The sequence below is a fragment of the Cavia porcellus genome, unplaced genomic scaffold (genome assembly GCF_034190915.1).
Source record: "Cavia porcellus strain 051 isolate PalLab524CR breed Dunkin Hartley unplaced genomic scaffold, mCavPor4.1 scaffold_12, whole genome shotgun sequence".
In the NCBI taxonomy this organism is placed as follows: Eukaryota; Metazoa; Chordata; class Mammalia; order Rodentia; family Caviidae; genus Cavia; species Cavia porcellus.
The window spans coordinates 66,639,707-66,662,106 of NW_026947495.1; the positions used below are offsets into that span (position 1 = coordinate 66,639,707).

The following is a 22,400-nucleotide window of genomic DNA, read 5'->3' on the forward strand; positions in this document are numbered from 1 at the left end:
TACAATCTATTTCTGTAGATTCTAACTACAGTCTTTCTGCTTAGATATATTACTTCTATAAACCTAAAGCTATATACAAAACAAGGATATGTTGGGAATCATATTATTTAAAATATACACAATGAACACAATAAAATAAAAGTCAGTTTGAGTCAGATGTGGTGGCACACAGCTGTAATCCCATCACTCAGTATTCTGAGGCAGGGGGATTGATGTGAGTTCGATGTCAGCCTGGGTTACAATATGAGTTCAAGGTCGACCTGAATTCTATAGTGAAGTATCTCAGTGTCTCAAAAAAAGGCCAAAAATAAGCCAACTTGAATAATCACCATAGAAAAACATCATGTTACACCTAAATTTAATATATTTAAGCCATATAGAGCTGATCAAAGTGACCATAAAGTGTTTGAAAAGGTTTATTTTGAATACTGGGAAAATCTTACTTGGGAGCAGAAGCCCAGACTAGCTCAGAGATAGCAGGTTTTAACTGGATATCTAATCACAGCACTGGGACATTTTTGTGAAGTCTATAAAAAAGGATATTTGGTAGTAAGATACATGAATATTGATGATAACAAACAGTATAGGCACTTTGAGGTATCTGTGATGTGCGCCACAGTAAGTGCTCTGAATCTTAAAACAAATGCAGCTCATTCTCATTCTCTGCCCTTGTGTCAGGTTTGACTCTTTCAGGCAAAAATCAATAAGAAATTTGCCTGAATAAAATGCACATAATTAAACTCCTTGAGCATAGTTAACTCGATAATAATCTCTCCTTTAATCCCTTTGAGTAGTTTACTCCGGAGAAAGTCAAAATCAGTACAAATTTTTCTTTCTGTTTTTAAACTACTGATGCAGTCAGACTTCAAGAATCTCTGGGAAATTATAAGACACATCAGTATCCTAGAGTTTTCTAGCTTCAATGGTTCCTTTAAAAAGTGTAATTGAAATCCCTAATTTTGGTGAAAAGGACTTTAATGCCCAGAGAATTAAGAGACTCACTCAAAGTCTCAAAGACAAGTAGGGGCTGAATCAAAATCAGTCTTCAAAAACCCCGTTCTCATCTGGCGCTCTTTCTGCCACACCATGACCTTTAACACAGTGACAAAAGCAGAACGTGGGAAAGCACACATGTGCGGATCTGAGGTCCTCAGAGTGTGTCATTCTCACAGGTAATCATTTTGGCTCAAAATACGACAGCATCACTATATGTGTAAATATTTTTTTAAATTTTTGTTTTTAAATCTGTAATTATTTGACTTTAATATGTTACCCATTTTTCCCCTAACGAACCAATGTCATCCGAAATCTTCCATCCTAGCTAGTGAACTTCAATTGCTAGAGATGGTATCTATAAACTCTTAGTTTTAAAGACTTTAGACAGGATCTCCCCCACCCCATCCAAAGAAAACAAAACAAAACACTAAAATATAACTCATAGAAATCATTGTGAAAATACTCAAGAAAAACAACCTCATTTTATATATTTATCATTTAATCTTGATGATTTCTCAAAATCATCAGGAAACCATTGAATATTATTTAAAAATAGCATCTTCCAAAACTTTAAAAATTTCCCTTAAAATCTGTGTCCAAATTATTGTTTTTAAAAAGACCCAAATAATTTACGCTTTAGACCCTGAGTATCAGGAAAAGAATAGGTTAAATTCAGACAGCATAGTAGAATGAAAATGTGACTTTAAGGAAAATCTGCTTCTCATATTTACACTGGAGTTAAAACTAGATTAAAGAACGCCAATGAAAATATTCTTCTATCCACAAAAAAACAAATAAACAAACAAACAAAAAAAGACCCATGGAAAATGAACTTTCTTTTCAGTTCAAGTTTCCTGATAATCCCAAAAGGAAACATTTAATTTTCTAGGACATGCTGAAAGAAACAGGTATAAAGGCAATACAGCTAGAGCTAAATTAACCAAGCAAACATCAGTGGCAATCAACGGAACTTTCCTGGTGATTAAACACAATTTGAGACGGCTGGAGGTGGACCCAATCTAGTTGGAGATTCCAAAAGAACAAAGTCTTATGAGTACAAAATCATCTCAGAAATGGAATTTGTAAACAGATGGAAACCTTTAAGCATTTTCAAGACAGAGAAAAAAACCAAAGTAGAAAACAGAACAGTAAATCTTGCACTGTCAAGTTTAGAGATGTGCTATTGACTACTATAGCCGATTATCGGGTCTTCTTATTTTTCAGGTTGCAAAGCACTTACAGAAGACTCTTTTCATCTGGTTTCCTAAATATTCTAAGAGTAGTTAACCACTAGCTCTCAGGAAGGTGGGAAATTGAATAGTGTATACTTTTCTGAGGCTAGGACTGCTTTATTTGTTAATTCTAAATCATGAAATGCAAAGTATCTGGATTTCTGCTTAATGTGTTTGATACTGGCACAGGGAACATTCTAAGACTGGCTACACTCCTACTTACAGTGACTACACGTTCCGTACGAGGCAGTGCTATGTTCATGCCGACGTGGTGAGTTAGTCACTAATGACTCTCAAAAGTACAGCATTCCATTTCAGCCGTAGTGACCACTACCTTTCCCACATTCTGCTGGCTCAAAACTTCCTGCCAGGCAACCTGTAACCTTTCTTCCACATAATGCAATGATATAAAAGAAGTTAAATGTTGATTTCATAACAGGAGTATTTCTTTTTTTATTTTAAGAATAAAAGGATAAAAATGATACAGAATTTTAAAAAATAGTAGGAAACCATCACTAGTTAATATATTGCATATTGTTACCTTAAAAGTAGTTGTTACATAGAATATTTCCCCTTCTTTCTTTTCTCCTTTCCCCTGTCCCAGTTGTTATTTCGTTTTGAGCACTTTGTTTTCCTTTTTGTTTCACAAAATGTATTGTACATTTTGGATCTTATTACTCTTTCAGACTTTTTTTTTATACTAGGAAGATAATACAGTATTTATACATGCTAGTTAGATTTATTTCACTTGTGAGTATGGTCTCACCTTGCATCCATTTATCTACAAAAGCCTCAAATTTATCCTTATTTATATTTGAATAAATAATACTCTATTGTGTAAAAATACAACATCTTTTTCACCCATTCCTCAGTTGATGGGCACTGCATTATTTCCAAAATTTAGCCATTACAAATCATAATGGGAATATTTCAATACATACCTAGACTTCTTGGGTCCTAATCTTTTCTTTATTGATTTCTATTACTTATATGTATTTTTTCCTATGGAAATTGTTCATCATTGTTCTCTGAAATATTTCCCCTAGTGCTTAGCTAGTATAGAAGGACAGATATAATTTAATATACTGTCTCTACAAGAAAAGGCCTCAACATCACTAATGAACTAACAAATCAATTATTGCAATGGATTTCATTTATAAATGAGGTACTGTTTCTATGCAGGCAAAAGATTTTGGGGCAAAATTTGTGCTTCATGTAAAGCCTTCTAAAAATCATGTGAATGAACACAGAAATGAATGAACAATATGGGGAGTACAGGAGTGAAGAAATACAGAAATTATTATGATACAAAGAGAAAAACAAAGGATGGCAAGAAGAGAGAAACAACCTAGACCAAAAGTGTGGAGTGTGAAAGAATTCCCCTGAGCACTAACTTTCCATGTGACCAGCACATCCTCAGGCAAGCAAAGTTATAAACTCAGTCTCCTGGTCTTTTTCCTGCGTATTGTAAGACTGCATCTCAGATTCCATTGTGAAAGTCACCAGTGCAAACGGACTAAGTTTTTAGACATACATGTTCACTCAATCGAAATGCACGTGCTTTCTGCCTACATTTTCAGATCTGGGGAGTGTCATACCCATTTTGTGCAGAAGTATCCAAGATTGCAAATTTAGAAAGGTATACTTCTGCTTTTATACTTTCCCACAATTACCATGTTTGTAAACATTGGGCAAGGCTCTCTGACATACATACTTTCATTTGATCATCACCCCTACTGAATGAGAGATGAGTACATTTGGGATTTGAGAGAACAGTTTGGGAGGCGAGGGGAATTCCCTCCACAGCTACTGGGTGTCAGTTGGGCTTTCAACCTGGGGCCTTTGCCTCGTGCCAAATCACAAATGCGCCACAGCATTATCATTTCACTCATCACAGTTTCTTCACGGTCAATTCGTTCGTAAGGCTTCTTTCTACGACTCCATTACCCGGACTGCACAGTGCAGAGTCATTTAGCCAGGGATTCTGAAAGGTGGATTTAGAACAAATGGAGTCACACAAACAATCAAGCTGGCGAATCTCATTTAATTCATGTTGGGGGGGGGGAGTACAGCTCAGAGGTAGAGTGCATGCTTAGCATGCACAGGACCCTGGGTTCAATCCCCAGAAACCCAAAATAAATAATTGATCAAGATGAATCCTGGCCATTGATCCTATTTTGACTTCCCCAGTTGATTCTACCAGAAGGCCAGGGCTGGGAAGGCTACTGGAGGTTTGTACACTGGGCCATCTGCGACTGGCTTCTGTGCTTTGCCAGCCCTGTTTCCTAAAAGTCTCTCACAGCCGCTCTCTCCTCCAAAATGCCACAAACAGACCAGAACTTGGCACTCAATTTTAAACAAAGAAAGAATGTTCATCCAAGGAAAGAGACTTGCTTATCTGGATTAGGAGCTCTTTCTGGAATAAATGCTCTACCTTTGTAGGCTGGCTACTACATTCCCTGTGATGATTCTTACACATCTCTCCAACTTCATTGACACTATTTAACAGGCGCCGTTTGCTGAGGCATCCTCTCTGCTGTTTCTGCTGCCATTTTTTCCATAAAGCAAAAGGAGATGGACTTTCCTAGGACGTCGGTATGTGGTCAAAGTGAGGATGACCAGTTAGCTCAGCCTGTGCTGAGAGCATTGTGCTGATGAAAGAATAATTTGATATTCTTGTCACCTAGTTGGCTCTAGCTGGATTCACACCTACAAATTTCACCTTTAACCTTGTGGAGGCAACATAACAATGCCAGCAATTATGCTGCTTTCCACAAAGCGGGAAAGTTCTATAGCTTGGTGAAAATCCAAAAGCACCATCTTCAAATGCAAAGAAAACAATATTTTAAAGAGGAGCAGTCCAGCCAATTTAGGCTAATTGGGAGGCTGTTAAAAATACACTATCTAGTTAATCAATAAAGAGCTGATCATAATACTAATCAAACCCACCATGAGTTTGCAAGTTGATGCTGGATGTAAGATAAAGCACTCCTATTTTTGCTCAGCTAGGAGCTTGTAAAAGAAAAAGACTGAGTGAAATTAGCATTCAAGCTCAGCATTAAACTCCTAGGAGCAAGAGAATTCCGATTAAAAAAAAAAACTTCATCATCTCATCATGACTTTGTATTGCAACCCCAAAGGGAAGATCACCCAGCGTTATAAAACACAGTGTTATGAAACAGTATGAAACTGGGTGAAGATCTTCCCTTTGGGGTTGTTAGATTTGGGGTTGTTGTTCTACGTAAAATCACCCAGTGTTATGAAACAGTGTTATTCTCCTCAAAAAACCCTAAATATTAGACTAAAAAACAAACTCATTGCACAATGTCATGTTGGAACATTTAAGGAACGCCTTACAATTCTTTTCCTGTGGCTTTGGTCTTCCTTTCTTTTTTATATGGAAGTCTGATAGGCACTGACATACTTCAAAAGTTTTCATCTCCAACAGAAAGCTGAGGTACCCTAAGGCCTGGTGCTTTACATGGGAACTCAGGAGGAAGATATGCAGCCGTATTTGCAGGGAGGGGCACGCCAGTGAATGTGTATAGTCATGATTAGTAGAGGAATGTATTTCCTGAAAGAGGTACTTCACCATAAGATCAGGCTAACCTGTGCACTAGGACTGGTCACGGAGGGGCAATGAAACATCTGTTCAGAACTTGACTAAACACTAGGAACTTCTAGGGGAGCAGAGAGTTCGAAGGACAAAAGATAACAATGGCTTGGTCCCATCCAGTTACAGGGTGAGACGGCTGTCCCATCCACTAACTATGGCTGAAAATCACAAAGTTAGCAGCTGGCAGCCTTACAAGCTTCCCATTTTCCCCCTGCTCCTTGCATCTTACATAATCTTTCTATGAGGATGTACGTAAAAGCCTTAAAACTATGTGCATGCTAAAACTTCAAAACTATGAAAGAGCATAATAGTTAAATATGTCTACTTCAAACAGTACAAAGGAGAGCTTAACTCTACTTTGAACACAGTTCACAGTTCTCCGTGCAATAAATCCATTTGTTCTTTACCTCTCTTTCTTCTCCTCCTTCTCCCTCCTTATTTAAACATAAGCAATACACAGAAATAAGCACTCTCACACAAACAATATACACTTTTTTCTATATCTTGCTTATTTTCCTTATACTGGCATCAGTTCACGTGCATGTATCTTATTATTTTAAATTACTGCATAATGTCACACAACACAGGTGAACCATCATCACCATAGATGCAAGGCATTTTTGCTTTACGTATCTTTGTGCACATACGCCATCATATATGTGGACTACATTTGAGAGTAAAATTCTTGGTTAAAAAACCACATGTTTTAAATTTTGATAATGATTGTCACAATGCCCTCCAAATGCATGTACCAATCTACATTCTATCCAATAACACATGAGATGCCAACACCTTACCTCAGTGCCAACATACCACCTAACTCATTGGGTTCTCATACAGCATGTACTTACCCATTTGTAGCTAAAAAAAAGTGTTTCACTGTCATTTTAAAACAATTTTTATGAACAGCAATATCTAATAGTTTATGGTGCATTGCATAACTATTCACAGATCAGGTAAGCAAGTTTTGTATCCTTTAGTCAATATTTTGAGGATAATATTTCCTTTGTTCCAGGAATTGTACTGAGCACCATATATTGAAAAGACTCAAAACACAGACTCCACCCTTAAGGTACTCACAGTCTGATAGAACATATTTTTAAAATAAATAATGTGCAATGTCAGAAGAACAGTAATAAGAGTATGCGTACTGTCTCAGTACACAAATGGTTAACTTAAGGAACCAGGCTGCTCCTTACATAAACTTTACTTATTTGTTTTAGTATTTTCATTGTTTTAAGATGGCGTCTTAGCATGTTGCCCAGACTGGGTTTAGACTCACAATTCTCCTTATCTCTGTCTCTCAAGGAGCTCGGATTATGGGCCTGTACTGCTGCCCCTGTAGTTTGTTTTGTTTCACATTTTATAATACACTGAAATGTGATAAAGGGAGAATAAATACAATAACTTGGTCAGTAAGAGCCATGACTGTGGTGTTTACAGCCAGCAATTAAAGGTTCCAATTAGGCGAATCTATTCTTATAATGTATATTTCTGGAAAATAATTCACAAAACACTATCTTATTTGGTACTTATTTCCAGGGGCTTATAACTTTGTCTAAAGTATTTAAAACAGTGTATCTTTTCCCCATCCGTTTTGCAGATTTTTTTTAGCTTCTCTCTTTTTAACAAGTCAAAAAACAACCTTAGCTTCCTACCTGCCCTTCCTTCTCCCCCAACTCATACAGCCAGTAAAGATTTAATAAGGGGTGAATCATGCTAACTACTGGATTTGTTGTGCCATGTTGAAGACAAGTGCCCTTTACCATGAGGTGTGTCAGGAATGGTTAATTATATTACACGGAAAGCCCTTTCTGCAGTCAGAAGCAATAAAATGTGATACAAAATTACATTATCACTCAGGCCACAGTTTTCTATTTTGTTTACAACATAATATCAACAAAGACTTTGTTATATGTCTACAGAAGGCTGGCTTAGAGCAGTGCTTAAAAGCATGGACTTGGAGCCCTGAGAGGTTTGAATCTCAGCTGAACCAGTTGGGTGACTCTGGGCAGTTAACCTCTCTACATCTACTTCTTCCTCTGCTAATTTGCACACATACCCACACACACACTCACCCACACACTCACACACACAAAGGTTTCATTTTCACAAGAATTAACTAATTTATTAAGAGTATATTACTAATTTTAAAATATAGAAGGTATTACAAATGTCAGAAAAAGTTCCTGTAAATCCATTTCTGAATCGCCTGCCCTTTCTCAAGATCCCCCTACCCCCACCAAAATCTTGAGTAAAGAGATACCAGCTATATTGCAAAAGAAAGAGTGGTTCTAAGGTAAAGTCATTTTATCTATCACGGTCCAAAAACTCAACACTAATGGAGAATTAATCAGAGAAAAATAACTAGAACTAGCATTACCATGGATCTGCAGGTAAAATTCATATAGCAAGTTTAAAATATCAGCAAAAACACATTTGGGTAACTTCCCAGGGGTGTTGCAGACTGCACAGAAGAACTGAGAAGATGGAAAGCCCTGACCTCTAACAGTCTGAAAGAACCATCCATTCATTCATATTCAACTGCCATTTGGAAAGAAATGAAATTGCTACATCTCATTGCTACAGTCCAATTTGTGCTTCCAAAGGAGAATACCTGAGAGTGGGTAATGTATAAAGAAGAGAGTGCTAGAAGATGTGAAGCCCAAGGTCAAGCGGCTGCACCTGGTGAGACGGGCCTTCTTGCTGTGCCGCAACATGACGGAAAGTATCACATGGCGAAAAAGCAGATGTTGAACTCGCAGCCTCAAGCCCTTTTTTACTACATTAATTCACTCACGAGGACAGAACTCTGATGACCTGAACAGTGTATTGGGACACAATCCTCTACTGCTTTGCTGGAGATCTGCATTTCAATCCATGAATTCTGGGTGATAAATTCAAATCATGGCACTCACCTTTTAAGAAATGAAAAGAAATGGAGTCTTTCAAACTAGCAACTTCATGTACTCATCAGAGAGTCTTTTCCAATTTCAAAAGAAAAAAAACTTTGGAAGATACTCAGCAACCGAAATTTAGATTATGGATTCACGTTGGTATTTTGCCATAACAAACAGTCTAGACAGCCAGATAAGACTAAAATTAGGAGGACTCTGGGGACAACATGGAGACTGCAGGAGAAAGATATTTAAGGTAAAGAGAAATCAGAATCTTCTCTCAAAGAGCACAGTTTACATACCAGAAAAGGGCACCACTACCATTTTGAACAATTAGAGGAAATAATGCATAACACAGCAACACTTATGACTAGGTTAAAATGGAAAACCGATTGATGACGAAGGCAGGAAATGTGTTTTCGGGCTCCAAACTAGTCAGATTGAAACAGGGGTGTACTGATCAGACATGGAAAAATAGGCAATAAATTAGAATTTGTCTACTAAGGCAAGAGGTACTGAGAAAATGAACTAAATGGCTGGGGGGAGCGTTTAATTCAAAGGAGATATGGTTTACAAAGCAGTGCTTTATTGGGTTGCAGATCCATATCCAAAACCTGGAATAATTACACTTATGTTGAACTGATCAATTTTGGCTCAAAATAGGTTTCGTGGTTTCAAAAGGAGGGAACTGAGCTTGGCTTTTAGATTGGGAACAAAAAGGTTCACATGATTACTCCAAACATCATCTTTGTATTAATCACTAGTCAATTACAAAATATCCTCATCCAAAATTCTGTCACAGTACATGTAGTTCACTTCTATTAATGTTTTCTCATTTTAAGAATCAAAATATCCACTGATGCGTAGTCATGTAGCTGATACTTATTTTTTTAAAAAAGGAGTACATTAGGAAGTGAGGAGAGAACAGGAGGGTAATGCAAACTGGGGATAGAGCTCAGCGGCATAAGTGTCTGTCCGGCAAGCACGAGGTCATGAGTTTGATCCCCTGCACAAAAAAAGAAGGAAAGAAAGAAAGAAAGAAAGAAAGAAAGAAAGAAAGAAAGAAAGAAAGAGTAATGCAGAAGGCTTATTGCACAATGAGCATTGTGCAATGTAGTCTCAGGTGAGATGAAGGGTTTCAGAGCAAATACCCTTTATTCTTCTGCAGAGAGGTTGTGTAATGTGTGAGTGAGATATTCAGATCCAGAACAGAATGTTCTACTATGTTGAAGGTTAAAAGTGGGGGAGCCCAGGGCTGGCAACAGGGTTTTAAATAGCCTGAGCACCTGTGTATGTTGCGAGAATTCAATAAAAACCTGCCTATATTTTGTCATCACACAGGCACACAGTAGGCATTTAAATAAAACCTTTGATTTTTCTTATTTATGGTAAATAATAAAAGATTACACAGCTGCATTCATTGTTTTATCTTAGTAATTATGGGAGGCTTATGAGTTGCCATCACCAACCCTATTTTTATACCATTTTAAGTTTATCAAATGGTAACACACTCATGAGAAGTTTTCAGGCTTAAATCCTTATAGTAGCAACATATGCTTTGACAGGAGGATGAAGACTCGTTGTGGCTTCTCTAGCTGATTTTCTAACCTGAGTCATCACAGGAGATTCACCTGGGTATTTCAAAAGTCGATGTAGAGTTTCCAGATCAGTGCAGAACTCCAAGTCAAAACTGAATTCCAGCTAAACAAGAAGTAACTGTCAGGATAAGCGTGTACCAAATACTCCATGTAACATGATTATTCTAAAATATTGTTTTCAATTAAAATTTAACTGGAGGTCTTATATATATTTCTTTGATAAATCTGACCACCATAAACTAGGACTTCTCAGTTCATTAATGCAATATAGAAAAAGGAAGTCACTGAAAAGACTCAAAGAGGAGAAATAAAGCTATAAGGCAAGAACTCTCATTAAAGACCATTCACCCTGGTAACACACCCCAGCAAACCACAGATTGTACATTTTCAAAATAAAGTACCGAATGTATACAACTGGGAAAGAAGCATTCTTTGATGAGTGGGAGAGTACGTTGATTTTTGTCATCACATTTCTCAACTAAAACAAGTTTATTATATCTGCTATGTTTCATAAGTAGTCATTTTTAAAATTTACTGAAGAACAACTCAAAATTGCTATCCCTTTACAGAAAAGTGAAATGACACAGGTAAATCACTAAAAATTCATGAGATGCACATTTTCATGACAGTCCAAATCCTACTTCTTATAAAAGAGAAATTGCTACTAAGACTTCAGGTCAACATGCCAAATTATCCCTTCTTCCCTGAGTGAGTTTTCTATGTAATATGACAAATTTCACTATTCTAAAAGAATTACGACATGCTGAAACTTCTTTAATGATTTTCACTTGTTAAACATATTACATTATTAAGAATGTCAACGACAAAATTTCGATTCACTGTAACTTTCAAATTCTCAATCCACACATCCAATTTGTTTCTTGGGTTTGGGGAAAGTGATAAACAAAAGACATTTTATTTGTAAGTTGAAATCTAAAGCAAAGTCTCCATGTCAGGCTGATAATGACTTGTGATGTGACATTCCCAAAGGAACAGAAGAAAAATTAGCCACTTAAAATTGTGCTCCATCCAAACACAGAAAATGTTTTTCTAATTAAAATGGCACACATTATAGCCCTGCACTTCAATAATAACACTTCATCTGGAATCCTTAATCATGTGTAACCACTGAAAGTAGGCAAAGATTCAAGGATTGACAAAACAAATTGTTACTAAATGAAGGTTCCAGAGGTGTTTTCAGTTCCACTGTCAAGATCTCATGAAATAAAAAGTGCACCAGCTCCATTGCAATGTGTGTCCCCACCCCACCTGCATACCTATTACTATCATGCCGAGATTAACATGCACAATAATAAGTACTGCCCTATATTTCCCAGTAATTCTGATCACCTACATTTCAAAAGGCAGTATATGACCAGCACAACTTCCAACCAGGGATACTTTCTGACAGAAAGACAAAGCCAAGAAGGAAGGCATTCTTATCATGTTTACAAGTGCAATTTGTCTGCTATCATTCCATATAAACAAATGAAAACTGTTAAAAACTCAAGATGAAGCCATTCATGAGAGAACATATTTTTCAAGTTCTTAATGCATCTTCAGACTGCTTTAATTTGACGCCACACCGCCCTCATCCAGAGCACATGTATGGACCACACCACAGAGGTAGTTTATATCACACTGAAGTGCACAAAAGCTTCCCATTTTCTGCAGCAGCGCTCTGGGATGCCTGGCCAAACATGCAGACAAGCACGATAATGAATTGCACAACATGGACAGCGTAAGTGCAGTGGTTTTCTACAAATGTACTGTGAAGGGATGAGCAAACACTTCACATTTCAGAACACAGTCATTTTGATGTCACAGGGAAGACAAGGTCCTTAGTTGCAGATGTGAGCAACTTTACATCTATAGGTCCTGGCTTATGCAACATAAAGATCTTTGAAGAAATGCCAATGCACCCAGACAGTAGACCGGGCTGAAAGTAAGTCTCTTCTTGAGGGTCTAATTAGGTTATTCCTACCCCTGCTTGTCCCCCCAACTTTTCTTTTTTAATCTCAGAGAGACACCTGAGCAGAAGTAATCAGCTTTGACAAAACATCCACCCAAATCCTGGCAGTGAACCATATATTGACCATTACCATAAAAAGAGCTGCTAAATGAGAAACCATGTGTTCAGTATAAAACTAATTTCATGCTTTCAAAAGCACACAGTGGCTTCTAGCAAGATAGTGGCCCTGGGACTCGCTGAGACAGATTGGTGAACACAAACGGTTTGCTCCTGATGTGTCGACTTAGTCAAGCTTTACGTGTACTGGCAGTAAACGGGGTTCTCGAGTCTTCTGTCAAACAAATGCACATTTCTCTATAACTTGAAAGCTCAAAGCAATAACGAAACAAGCTCCCTCAAATAAATGCAGCAGGGAAAACACATACACATATATTCCATATATACACACACCCTATGTGCCATTTTAGCAAATAGAAAGAGACTTCTCAGCATACCTCACGTACAAAACACTTAATAAGCATGTTATTTAAATACATCACAATCGTCACCTCCCTCTCCTATTTACCAACAGCTTCTCATCTCATAGAATTAGAGTTCAGCAGAGCCTATGTAACAGCATTCCATCTATTAGGAAGCTAACTTTCAGCCAGCCCTTAAGTAGTTGACTCAAATACCTTACATTTAAAACGCTACAGCAGACTTTTTCAAGCATGAGGATCTAATAACTTCCCCCAGGTGAGCACTAGGGGAAGTTACAGCTAAATGATAAAATCTGATACATTTAAAACATCACATCTAATTAAAACATGCTTTCTGAAGAAATGCTGTCAATTCCCCCTCTCACTGCACACACCGTCACATAAAACCAATTACTGTAGGTTGTCTACTGCATGACAGGTCATAACTTTTAATTATTAATAACATCAAGTCTAACAAGGTATCAACTCCAGTATGCCATCCATTTCTTTTACTTTCACAGTTGTCTCATAAACATGACTTGCTTCCTCCTATGTATTTTTCATGTCAAAGATTCTACAAAGTATATTTAGTTTATAGCCTTTTTATATTCCCGAAGCACATAATAACAGTGCTAATTGCCTACTTTCAGTAATGATAGCAAATCGCATAATATCACTGACTTGTTCTGAATGTTTAAAATGCAAAGGAAGTCACCTACTGGTAAGATGTCCTCGGCACACAGCTAGTATAGGAAGAAAACGATGCTTAGCACACCCATGTAAGGAGTTTCTTCCCAGTAAAATTAAAGAACCATATATTCACTCTTCAGTTTCCCCCGTTCAGATGTGCCAGCAGGACGTGATAAATACAACTGATGACTCCACAGGATTCAGCACAACGTATAAAGGAATCTGTTACTGACATCCCAGACCCCAGCATCCAAGTTTCAGAATAAAAATGCTCACCTCTGCTTGGAAGTCCACTCCACATCCTGGCAGGGCTTTCACCAGCTTCACAAACAACCAAGTTGGATAAACAAAACTTCCAGGATCTGACCAGGGTAATGCACAGTGCTACCGGGACTTGGCTCCAGCCCTGATCACCCGTGTGACAGCACCACGTTATATCAGTGCCGCTCCAAACCTTCCCAGTTGCTGGCTTATTGCACTGCTCATTGAAAATCCTTTACACGCTGGCAACATTTTAGGGAAGGACAAACACTCCCTGAGTCATTTGTTAAGAAAGCAGAGTGCATTCAATTCTATATCTCCACGCGTGCTAAAACCAGAGGCACTGTCATTGCACAAGTCTGAGGTGGATTTATGCCGAGAAGCAGGCAACCTAAGCCTTCATTATCAATGCATGAAATCAGCCACTGTGATCAAATTCAACAAACCACAAAAAGGATATAATTATGAAAGGCTCCACAGATTTAGCATGAAACCTTGGAGAATGAAGAAGCATCTATCGAAACTGTGTAAATGTTAAAAATAGCTCTGGCTTTTCAACAATAAGCAGGATACAGAGAAGAAATCAGTACTCTATATTATAGAGACATGCCATAAAGGCTGTAAAAACCAAAAGAGCTGTAGGTTCCTGGGACTTTTCTGCTGACAAATGAAATCACTACAGGCTATGTCAATTATAAGCAATTTTTCCCACATATTTGACACAGATATCCAGTAAAGAACAAGTTAGATATCCTTTAACTCCTAAGTGCCTGTCTCTAAATTAAAAAGATAATAAAATCTGCAGGGTTTATGCAAAAATACCATCAATTTTACTTAAAGACAAGTACTTAAACTATAAGGACTTTGTCATATTTTATATAACAAAATAATATGCAAAAGGGGATTTGCAACATTATAATCTTTGCTCATTATTTTAAAAACCCCAAACTACAGTTCATTAAACTCATACATTCCTCTTCCACTCACTCCCAAATTTAAACTTTTATCTTTTATTGTCCTTCCTCTTATTTTTACTAAAATAAAAGATGCCGGAGCCATCTAACACAGTCTGAAAACAGAACAAGGGCTGCTGTAGCCCAGAAAGTAGCAACAATGATTAGAGACCTCAAAATACAGAGCCTTGACATGTGCATGCTGAAAAGACACAAAACCTTTACCAAACAGCACAAAATGATGGAAAGGAAATCCTAGCAGGCATCGTGGACAAATAACACATTTAAAGTTTTATTCAAATTTTTAAAAATAGATTTTAAGTTCTTACTGAGACTATAAAGGACAGCAAATCAGGATCCAATCCAAGCAATACTTGAGTTAAGGATCTTTTGTAAATGACTGGGTTTAGTCCTCGTAATGCTATCAACTAAGTGGCACATTTATAACCGTCTACAATCTAAAAGATCTGTGTAAAAATCAGTAATGGACCATAACATTGTGTACTTAGCACAGCATTTAGGAGCAGTGTTCAACATGGAAGTCCCAAGGCTGCTCTTACTATAGCCCCATGAAGAGCTGACTCCTTACAGGCTACCATACACTCTTTCTTGGAGGCAGATAGACATGCATGTGCAGGAATGTGCACACATGTATGTGTACATTCATACATGCATGTACACGGATATCCATGTCCCTTTGCAATCACGTCTGGCACCAAATTCCATTCATTTTGTGATGCCCCTAAGCAACATAAGCACATGCTAAAAAAACATTAGGAATCGCTAATTTCACAGTTGTTCAAAGTCCTTTCTCTTTTACCTCCCATCTCTTTCCCTCTTTTTTTCTCTCCCCATTGTGTCTCTCTTTAACACACACATGCACATTACTATTACTACCACTGCTATTACTACTACCACTCTTAGAAATTAGTTAACAAATGATTTGTGCCTCAGAAATACATCCATGTAACGAAAGACATTTTAATCTTGGCAAAGGAGTCAAAATTGCATGTTGGAGAAAAGATAGGTGTCTCAACAAATGGCAGGGGGCAAACTGGATATCCATGTGTAGAATATTGAATCTAAATCCGTATTTCTCACTGTGCACCAAAATAAACTCAAAATGAATCAAAGACCGATGTGTAGGACCTGCAATTTTGACACCGCTAGAGGAAAACTTAGAAGACACACTGGAAGTCGCAGGCACTGGCAAAGCCTTCCGGTATATCAAACTGAAAACTTTGGGCACAGCAAGGAAAACAACGAAGAGTGAAGAGACAGCCTACAGAAGGGAGGAAACCTTTGCCCACTATTCTTCCAACACAGGATTATTATCGAGAATATATACAGAACCCAAAAACACCACCACAAAATCAAATACCCTAGCCAATACATGGGCAAATAAATTGAACAGACACTTCTCAAAAGAAGAAGCATAGTTAAATATAAGAAAAAATGTTCAACATCTTTAGCCACTAGGGAAATGCAAGTCAAATCTACATTAAAATTCCATCTCACCCCACTCAGAATGGTTATCATAAAGAATAAAACAAACAGACGTGGACAAGGATTCTGGAAAAAGGAACCCTTCCACGTTGCTGGTAGGTATGCACATGAGGACAGAGCCTATGGAAAGCAGCATGGAGGTTCCTTAAAAAAATAAATGTGTCCCACTCACTGGTATAAATCCACTGGAATTAAAGTCAGGATACCATAGGGAAAACTGCATGTCTATGTTTAATGTACTTATCCTATTCACAACAGCCATGATACAGAACCAGCCTAAGTGCCCACCAACAGATGAATGGATAAAGAAAATATGATCATCGATTTATGATGCATATTTTATATATGTGGAGTGTGATGCATCCATCCATCAAGAAAGAGTGTCATTTGCAAGAAAATTATTGGATTATTATATAATTTTGAGCAAGATAAGCCAGATACAGAAAACCCTGCATGTTCTCCCTAATGTGTGATATCTAAAGAGATGACATGAAAGTAGAAAAAAAGACTATCATTAGCAAGAGAATAAGGAGGAGGAGGAGACTATAAATGATGGTCATGGGGCTTAGGATCAAAATTTATTATACACATTGAAATTAATGTTTTGTAAAGACATATATTCTAAAAAGGCAGAAGAAAAAAGATTTTATGACTAAAAATCTGTTTTATTGCTACCATATGTAAAACTCCCTAATAATAAAAGTTCAAATGAAATCAAAATTTGATTATAAATCTTCAGCTCCTTATTTAAGACCTTTCACAATGGATGCATTCCAGAGCTAAATGTTTTCAGGTTTTAGAAAGGTAACCCTTGCATGGACAATGAACTACATAGCATCACCAGTAGGATCTGGGGCAACAACTTTGCAATCAGACACGTTAATGTTTCTACAGCAAATCATGCATATTCGTATTAGGTGGGATAAGAACACACTACAATCAACCTCACATCAGTTCAGCTCTGGTTTTTCTATCAGTGCAAATTAGACAATTGACTTTTCAGTAGTTTGCAGGGGTTGCAGGTATAAGACTGAGGATCTGCAGAAAGGTTTTCCTATATTTACCAAGTTCTAGATTGAGAATTGGTACCTACATAGGTCTCCTCCTGCATGGGGCATTGCATTAGTGGGATGAACAAAAAGTATGGTGAAAGGGGTTATTTAGATTGAACAGAAATGTGGCAATAATGCCAAATGAAAAATTAGGGTATGTCCGTGTTAGCACAAGCCTACAGTCCCAGAACTCAGGAGGCTGAGGCAGGAGGATTGCTGAGAGTTTGAGGCCAGACTGAGCTACATAGTGAGAACTTGTCTAAAAAACAAAATGAAACAAACAAACAAACAAAACCAAATGAGCAAACAAACAAAAAATTAGGGTGTGGGAACGACAGGCCAAAAAGAGCCATCCATGACAAATGAATTTTCACAAATAGACAAAGTATAGTGCTAACTGGTCATTGGTTATACATTTTAAAGCCACGAGTGTGGAAAAAGTTTGACATGAATTTTTTTATCAATCTACATTAACTTCAAAAAGAAATTTTAAAGGAATAGTGCATTTTCAGAATGAGACATAAAACACTTGAGTTTTCTTACTGTTACTCATTGTACCTATAAGTAAAATATTTAGAATAGTAAACATCGCTTCAGACACTGTCAGAAACAAACACACACCAGCTTTACCTTAGGAAGTAAAGCTCCATATTTCATTTATGTGTGTTCTATATTTGTGAGGGTTTTTCAAAATGACTTGTAGAAATCAATGGTAATATTCTTTATCATCATTAGTTGAGATGTTTACTTTTAAAACCTATTTTAGAAATGAACAGTCTCAAGAAACAAGAATACTATGTTTCACTTACTTGGAGTCTTTCCTATGAGTACATTCCCCAAATAAACAATTTTTATAAGTCAGCGTTTTGCAGAACCTTCACATAGCAATGCCTGGACCTTGGACTTCAGACCCTGGGCCTGGAAAACAGGAACCATCTTCTAAGACTGTTTCCTGGTTGTCCTGTGGGCCTAGACTTACAATGGGGATTAGTCCTGCTGGTAGTTATGTAAATGGACGTCTTTCTCTTCGCTGTACAAAGTATAGCAGAATGTGCATCTAGCATATGATCACAAAGTCCTTTTCTATATGAAGAAGATGACAACATTTATCGTTGTGACAATATAACATCATTTTGAAGATTATTTCCTTAACAGCCAAAATAGTACCTTACTGGTTTGATGGGGTAATAATAACTTTCCCAATGGATCAGTAACATCCCACTATTAAAATCAAAATTTCCTGGTACATTTCACATCATGTCTATACAAAAACAAGCAAACTTCCAACGTACAGGCCCAGAGTGTGTGGATTTGCAAGGCAGGAGTGACAGAAGACAAGCTCTTAATGTAGGCAACAGGATGTCAGTGCTATCACAGTCGGCCCTCCTGGCTTCTCCAGACTCTTCATGCAATCAAGAGAAAAATGAACACATCTTCCAATTGCCCCAAGAACCAGTTCTAGAAGAAGCGGACGTGCCAAGGATAAGTGCCAGTTCCACAGCCAGCTGTAACCCTCCCCAGGGATGTCTAACTCAAGACAGCCTCCTCCGAACAATCCCAAGAAGCAGTACAAGGGGAGCATTTGTGTGAAGAAAGTTGCTCAGTCAGGGTGACAACAAGATTCGACAAACCCCCATGGAAACTGAACTCATTAACGTGACGTTTCCACTGAACCAGCTACTGAAAGCTACTCACTCCAGATTAGCCAAAAAGAGGCAACATTTATGCTCCACGAAGACAGCAAGAGTCCAGGAAAGCCTTTGAGAACTCAAACCACTCACCCATTGAGCAACTGGCTTCACTGTCCAAGACTGTTTTCACACTGCAAGGTATCAGTACTTGGTTCTCAAAATCTAAAATCTAATACCAGATGTTAAACAATCATATTTTTTTGGTAAATATGATGCATACAAGAGTTCATAGTCCAAAGCATTCTCAAAACAGGACTATTCATGTTTAACTGACAAGGGACCAGCCACTTCTTTTAATTCTTTTCTATTATAAAATTCACTCAAATTCTTTCATTAGATTGATCCCTTGGTGTCCTGTACCAATATAATCAACACCTTTGTCTAACACTTTTTATCTTTCACAGAATATGGAGTGATTTTATAGACTTTCTCAGCTCTATCTCAGGCGTAGTTTTAGATTTCTGATTTCTAAAATGGCCAGAGATCTGCATGAAAAATGTATTCCCAAACTGCTACACTCTCATTCACAAAGTACCAAAATTTCAAAGGGCTTTCTATGTAAATCTCAATTAAATTTACCTGGGCATAACAGATGTGGGGCACCAATTCTAACCTTTTTAAGAAGGACAGAGTCAGGATTTCACAAAATATTTGAAAACTAAACAGTGGTCAATTCTGGATAAGATAAAGAATTGTTAATTATGCCAATGTCCTTATTCTGTGTCATCACTGAGTCTGAATTACTCCAAGTAAGAGATGATTCTGCCTTTCCTCTGAGGAGCTGGAATTTATGCTATGAGAAGCAGATGGCTTTTCCTCAAAGGTCCAATTTTGGAAAATTTGGCCGAAATCTTTCAGCCTATAATTCCACAAAAAACTACAGGAAGTCATACGCACTCTAACCAATAAACACACTGTGTAATAATTATCTATGGAAAAAGCTTTATGGACTTACAACTAGCAGAACTAGGGAAATAAGCATCCTGTAAATAATTTAAATTGCTGCCTCACACTTAATGACTTACCTAACGCATTACTCACTTCTAGCATGATACTTACATTTTCCAAAACTCAGATTTCTAGGCCAAATCACAAAAGGTAAATTGACTCACAAGGAATGTAGAAAAACCAAACACTTAAAACCATGTTCTTTTGCAAAAATAAAAGGCATAGGAAGGGGAACTAGCTTTAATCTTATATAAACCCATCATTTAACATTGATGTTCATGCTTAATAGCTCTTAAAATGGAATATAATTTCTTCCACACATGGGACAGAGGTACTATTTAAATAGTAACTTCTGTCTCTGCACATTGAAGATAGGTCTCTTCTATTTCCTCTCATTTACTCTCCCTCTCTCTCCCTCTTTGTCTTCCCCCTCCTATCACACACACACACACACACACACACACACACACACACGGATCCCTTTGTCAGCTGTTTTGCTTTCCAAAATGAGGACAAACTTTTATTTTCAATAGACTATTGGCACCATCTGGTGGTCATGCTTCTATATTGCAGCTGCAAGTTTAAAAATTTCTGGAGACAAATTTGAGGCATAAATGTAACACTAAATTTAACATGTACGAGATGTTGCCTGATATATTTGACCAATGCATTTTTTTTAAAAACTCCAAATACAAGGACCAGGAGTGCAGCTGAGTGTCACAGGGCTGACTAGCATGAGTGAGACGCTTGGTTTGATCCTCGGTGCATATAAAGTACCCCAGGTATATTTCCGCAGTCATAAAATCTGTCTGAATACCTTGATACTACAAGCTGTTTAATAGCAATTAACTGTCTTTAAATGCAGATTATGAATGAAAATAAGAGCAGTAGAGGGGACAGGAAACAATCTCAGTGTCAAGGGTCATCAAAATTTAAGCCAACAAGCAGCACAATGCGTGTCCACGTGCTGCCACCTTCCAGGCTGGTTCTCCAACCCCACTTGCACACCATCACCTGCACATCTGCTGCAAAATACCGGGGGTGTTTATCTACCTTATCCTCTCCCGCCACCCAAACCATCTTCAATTTATGATCAATCGTAACTCAATTTAAAAAATCTAAGGCCCATTAAAGATGCCACTTTTCCAGTGAAGATAGAGTCCTTTGACAGTCTTGGAAGTCCAGCTGTTCCGTGACCAGTTTGCTGTCTTCCAGGGCTCCTCAGTAATGCTATGTCCCGAAGTGTGACTTAGCCTCTTCCAAAGCGGGGTCCACTGGTCAGGAGGAGCCAGGCCTCAGCCAGCACCAACCAGCAACTGCAAGCGAGAGGCCATCGTGCATGATCCCTCCTGAGTACTGCAGGCTGCTGCAGCTTCTGGTGGCTCCTTGTCAGCCCAGCACAGAACCAGGTGAAATCAAAACACGTTGAAGAAAATTTCTAAATTCTGCCTACTTTCCCAAACTTCTGGATTTTTTCTAGTTCTCTGCATTTCAACCGCATCTCTGCTTTTGGAATTTGCCAAGATCTCTTCCCTCTGCTTGGATCATTTTTCTACACTCACTTTTCATGACTAACTCTGTTTTTCAACCTCCAATGAGAATTAGAAATTCCTGTGGAATTCATCAAAGGTAAGAGAGAAAAACGGACATTTCAATTAATAAGCCATTGGGGTGGGGGATTAAGTGGAAGATAACAAAGAAATAATCCTGAATTCTTTCATTTTTATCAAGTGAAGTATTTGTTATAAAAGTTACGAAAGATAATTCAGGGTCTAGAGAAGACTCAGGCTTTCTAACATTGTGAGGCCTTCACTCGCCGCCCTCTTGGTAAGCGCCTCCCTCCCCATGAGCCAGGAGGAGACCCAGTCAGCTGCTCCCATGAGCCTACTGGTTGGAAATCAAACATCCCAACCCCCCAGTCCCCACCCCCAGTTAGCAACCGGGGACAGAGGTGTAAACATGACTTGAGAGAATGACTGTATGCAATATAGCAAATATGGGGATTTCCTTCCATCTTCTGCTTGAAGGCAAATGATTCTTGCATGTTTTGTTTCATCGCAATTATATTACACTAGTCAATGTTCTCTTTCAAATGGTTTTATAATGTTCCGTTTTTTATTTGATTTTGCTATACCTAACTGACTGGACAACTATTGTGAAGATAACAAGATATATGGTACCTATTACTGTTATCCCGGTATCCCGGCTCTGAAGTTTTGTACCAATTTCACTGCATTGTGTGGATTGGCTTTGTTCTGTCTTGTTCTGTTGTATTTTTACTACCACCAAAATTTTTTTAAAAAAGACAAAAAAAAGCCCCAAACATCATGAGACCTTAGGCAAGGTTTCCATTCTCGCTTGTTCTCAGTTTCCTTATCCAAGCCAGAGGTGAATCGCACACACCTCACCGGACTGTGAGGCCTGCAGTTATCCTTTCAGGCTTCTCTGAATGACCTCTGTCTCCAGCGCACCTCAGTGCAAGGCCAGCAGCACTTCTATGTTCCTGACCTGACTTTTCGTCTTTTTAAAT

At 37.9% G+C, this 22,400-nt stretch overlaps 1 protein-coding gene across 5 annotated transcripts in view; it reads right to left on the reverse strand.

Moving 5' to 3' along the window:
- Positions 1-22,400, reverse strand: part of Znf385b (zinc finger protein 385B) — a 284,441-nt gene that overhangs the window by 255,368 nt on the left and 6,673 nt on the right. Inside the window, exons 2-3 of one of the 5 annotated variants that reach the window (XM_013142520.3) lie at positions 20,885-20,892; positions 13,736-13,865 (exon numbers count right to left, since the gene is read on the reverse strand). The exons of 2 other annotated variants lie outside the window; for them this stretch is intronic. In XM_013142520.3, coding sequence (XP_012997974.2) covers positions 13,736-13,865; positions 20,885-20,892 — 138 coding nt within the window. Of the gene's footprint in view, positions 1-13,488; positions 13,508-13,735; positions 14,074-20,884; positions 20,893-22,400 lie in introns of those variants that run through there. 2 more of the 5 variants (XM_063259383.1, XM_063259382.1) reach the window with 2 other exon arrangements.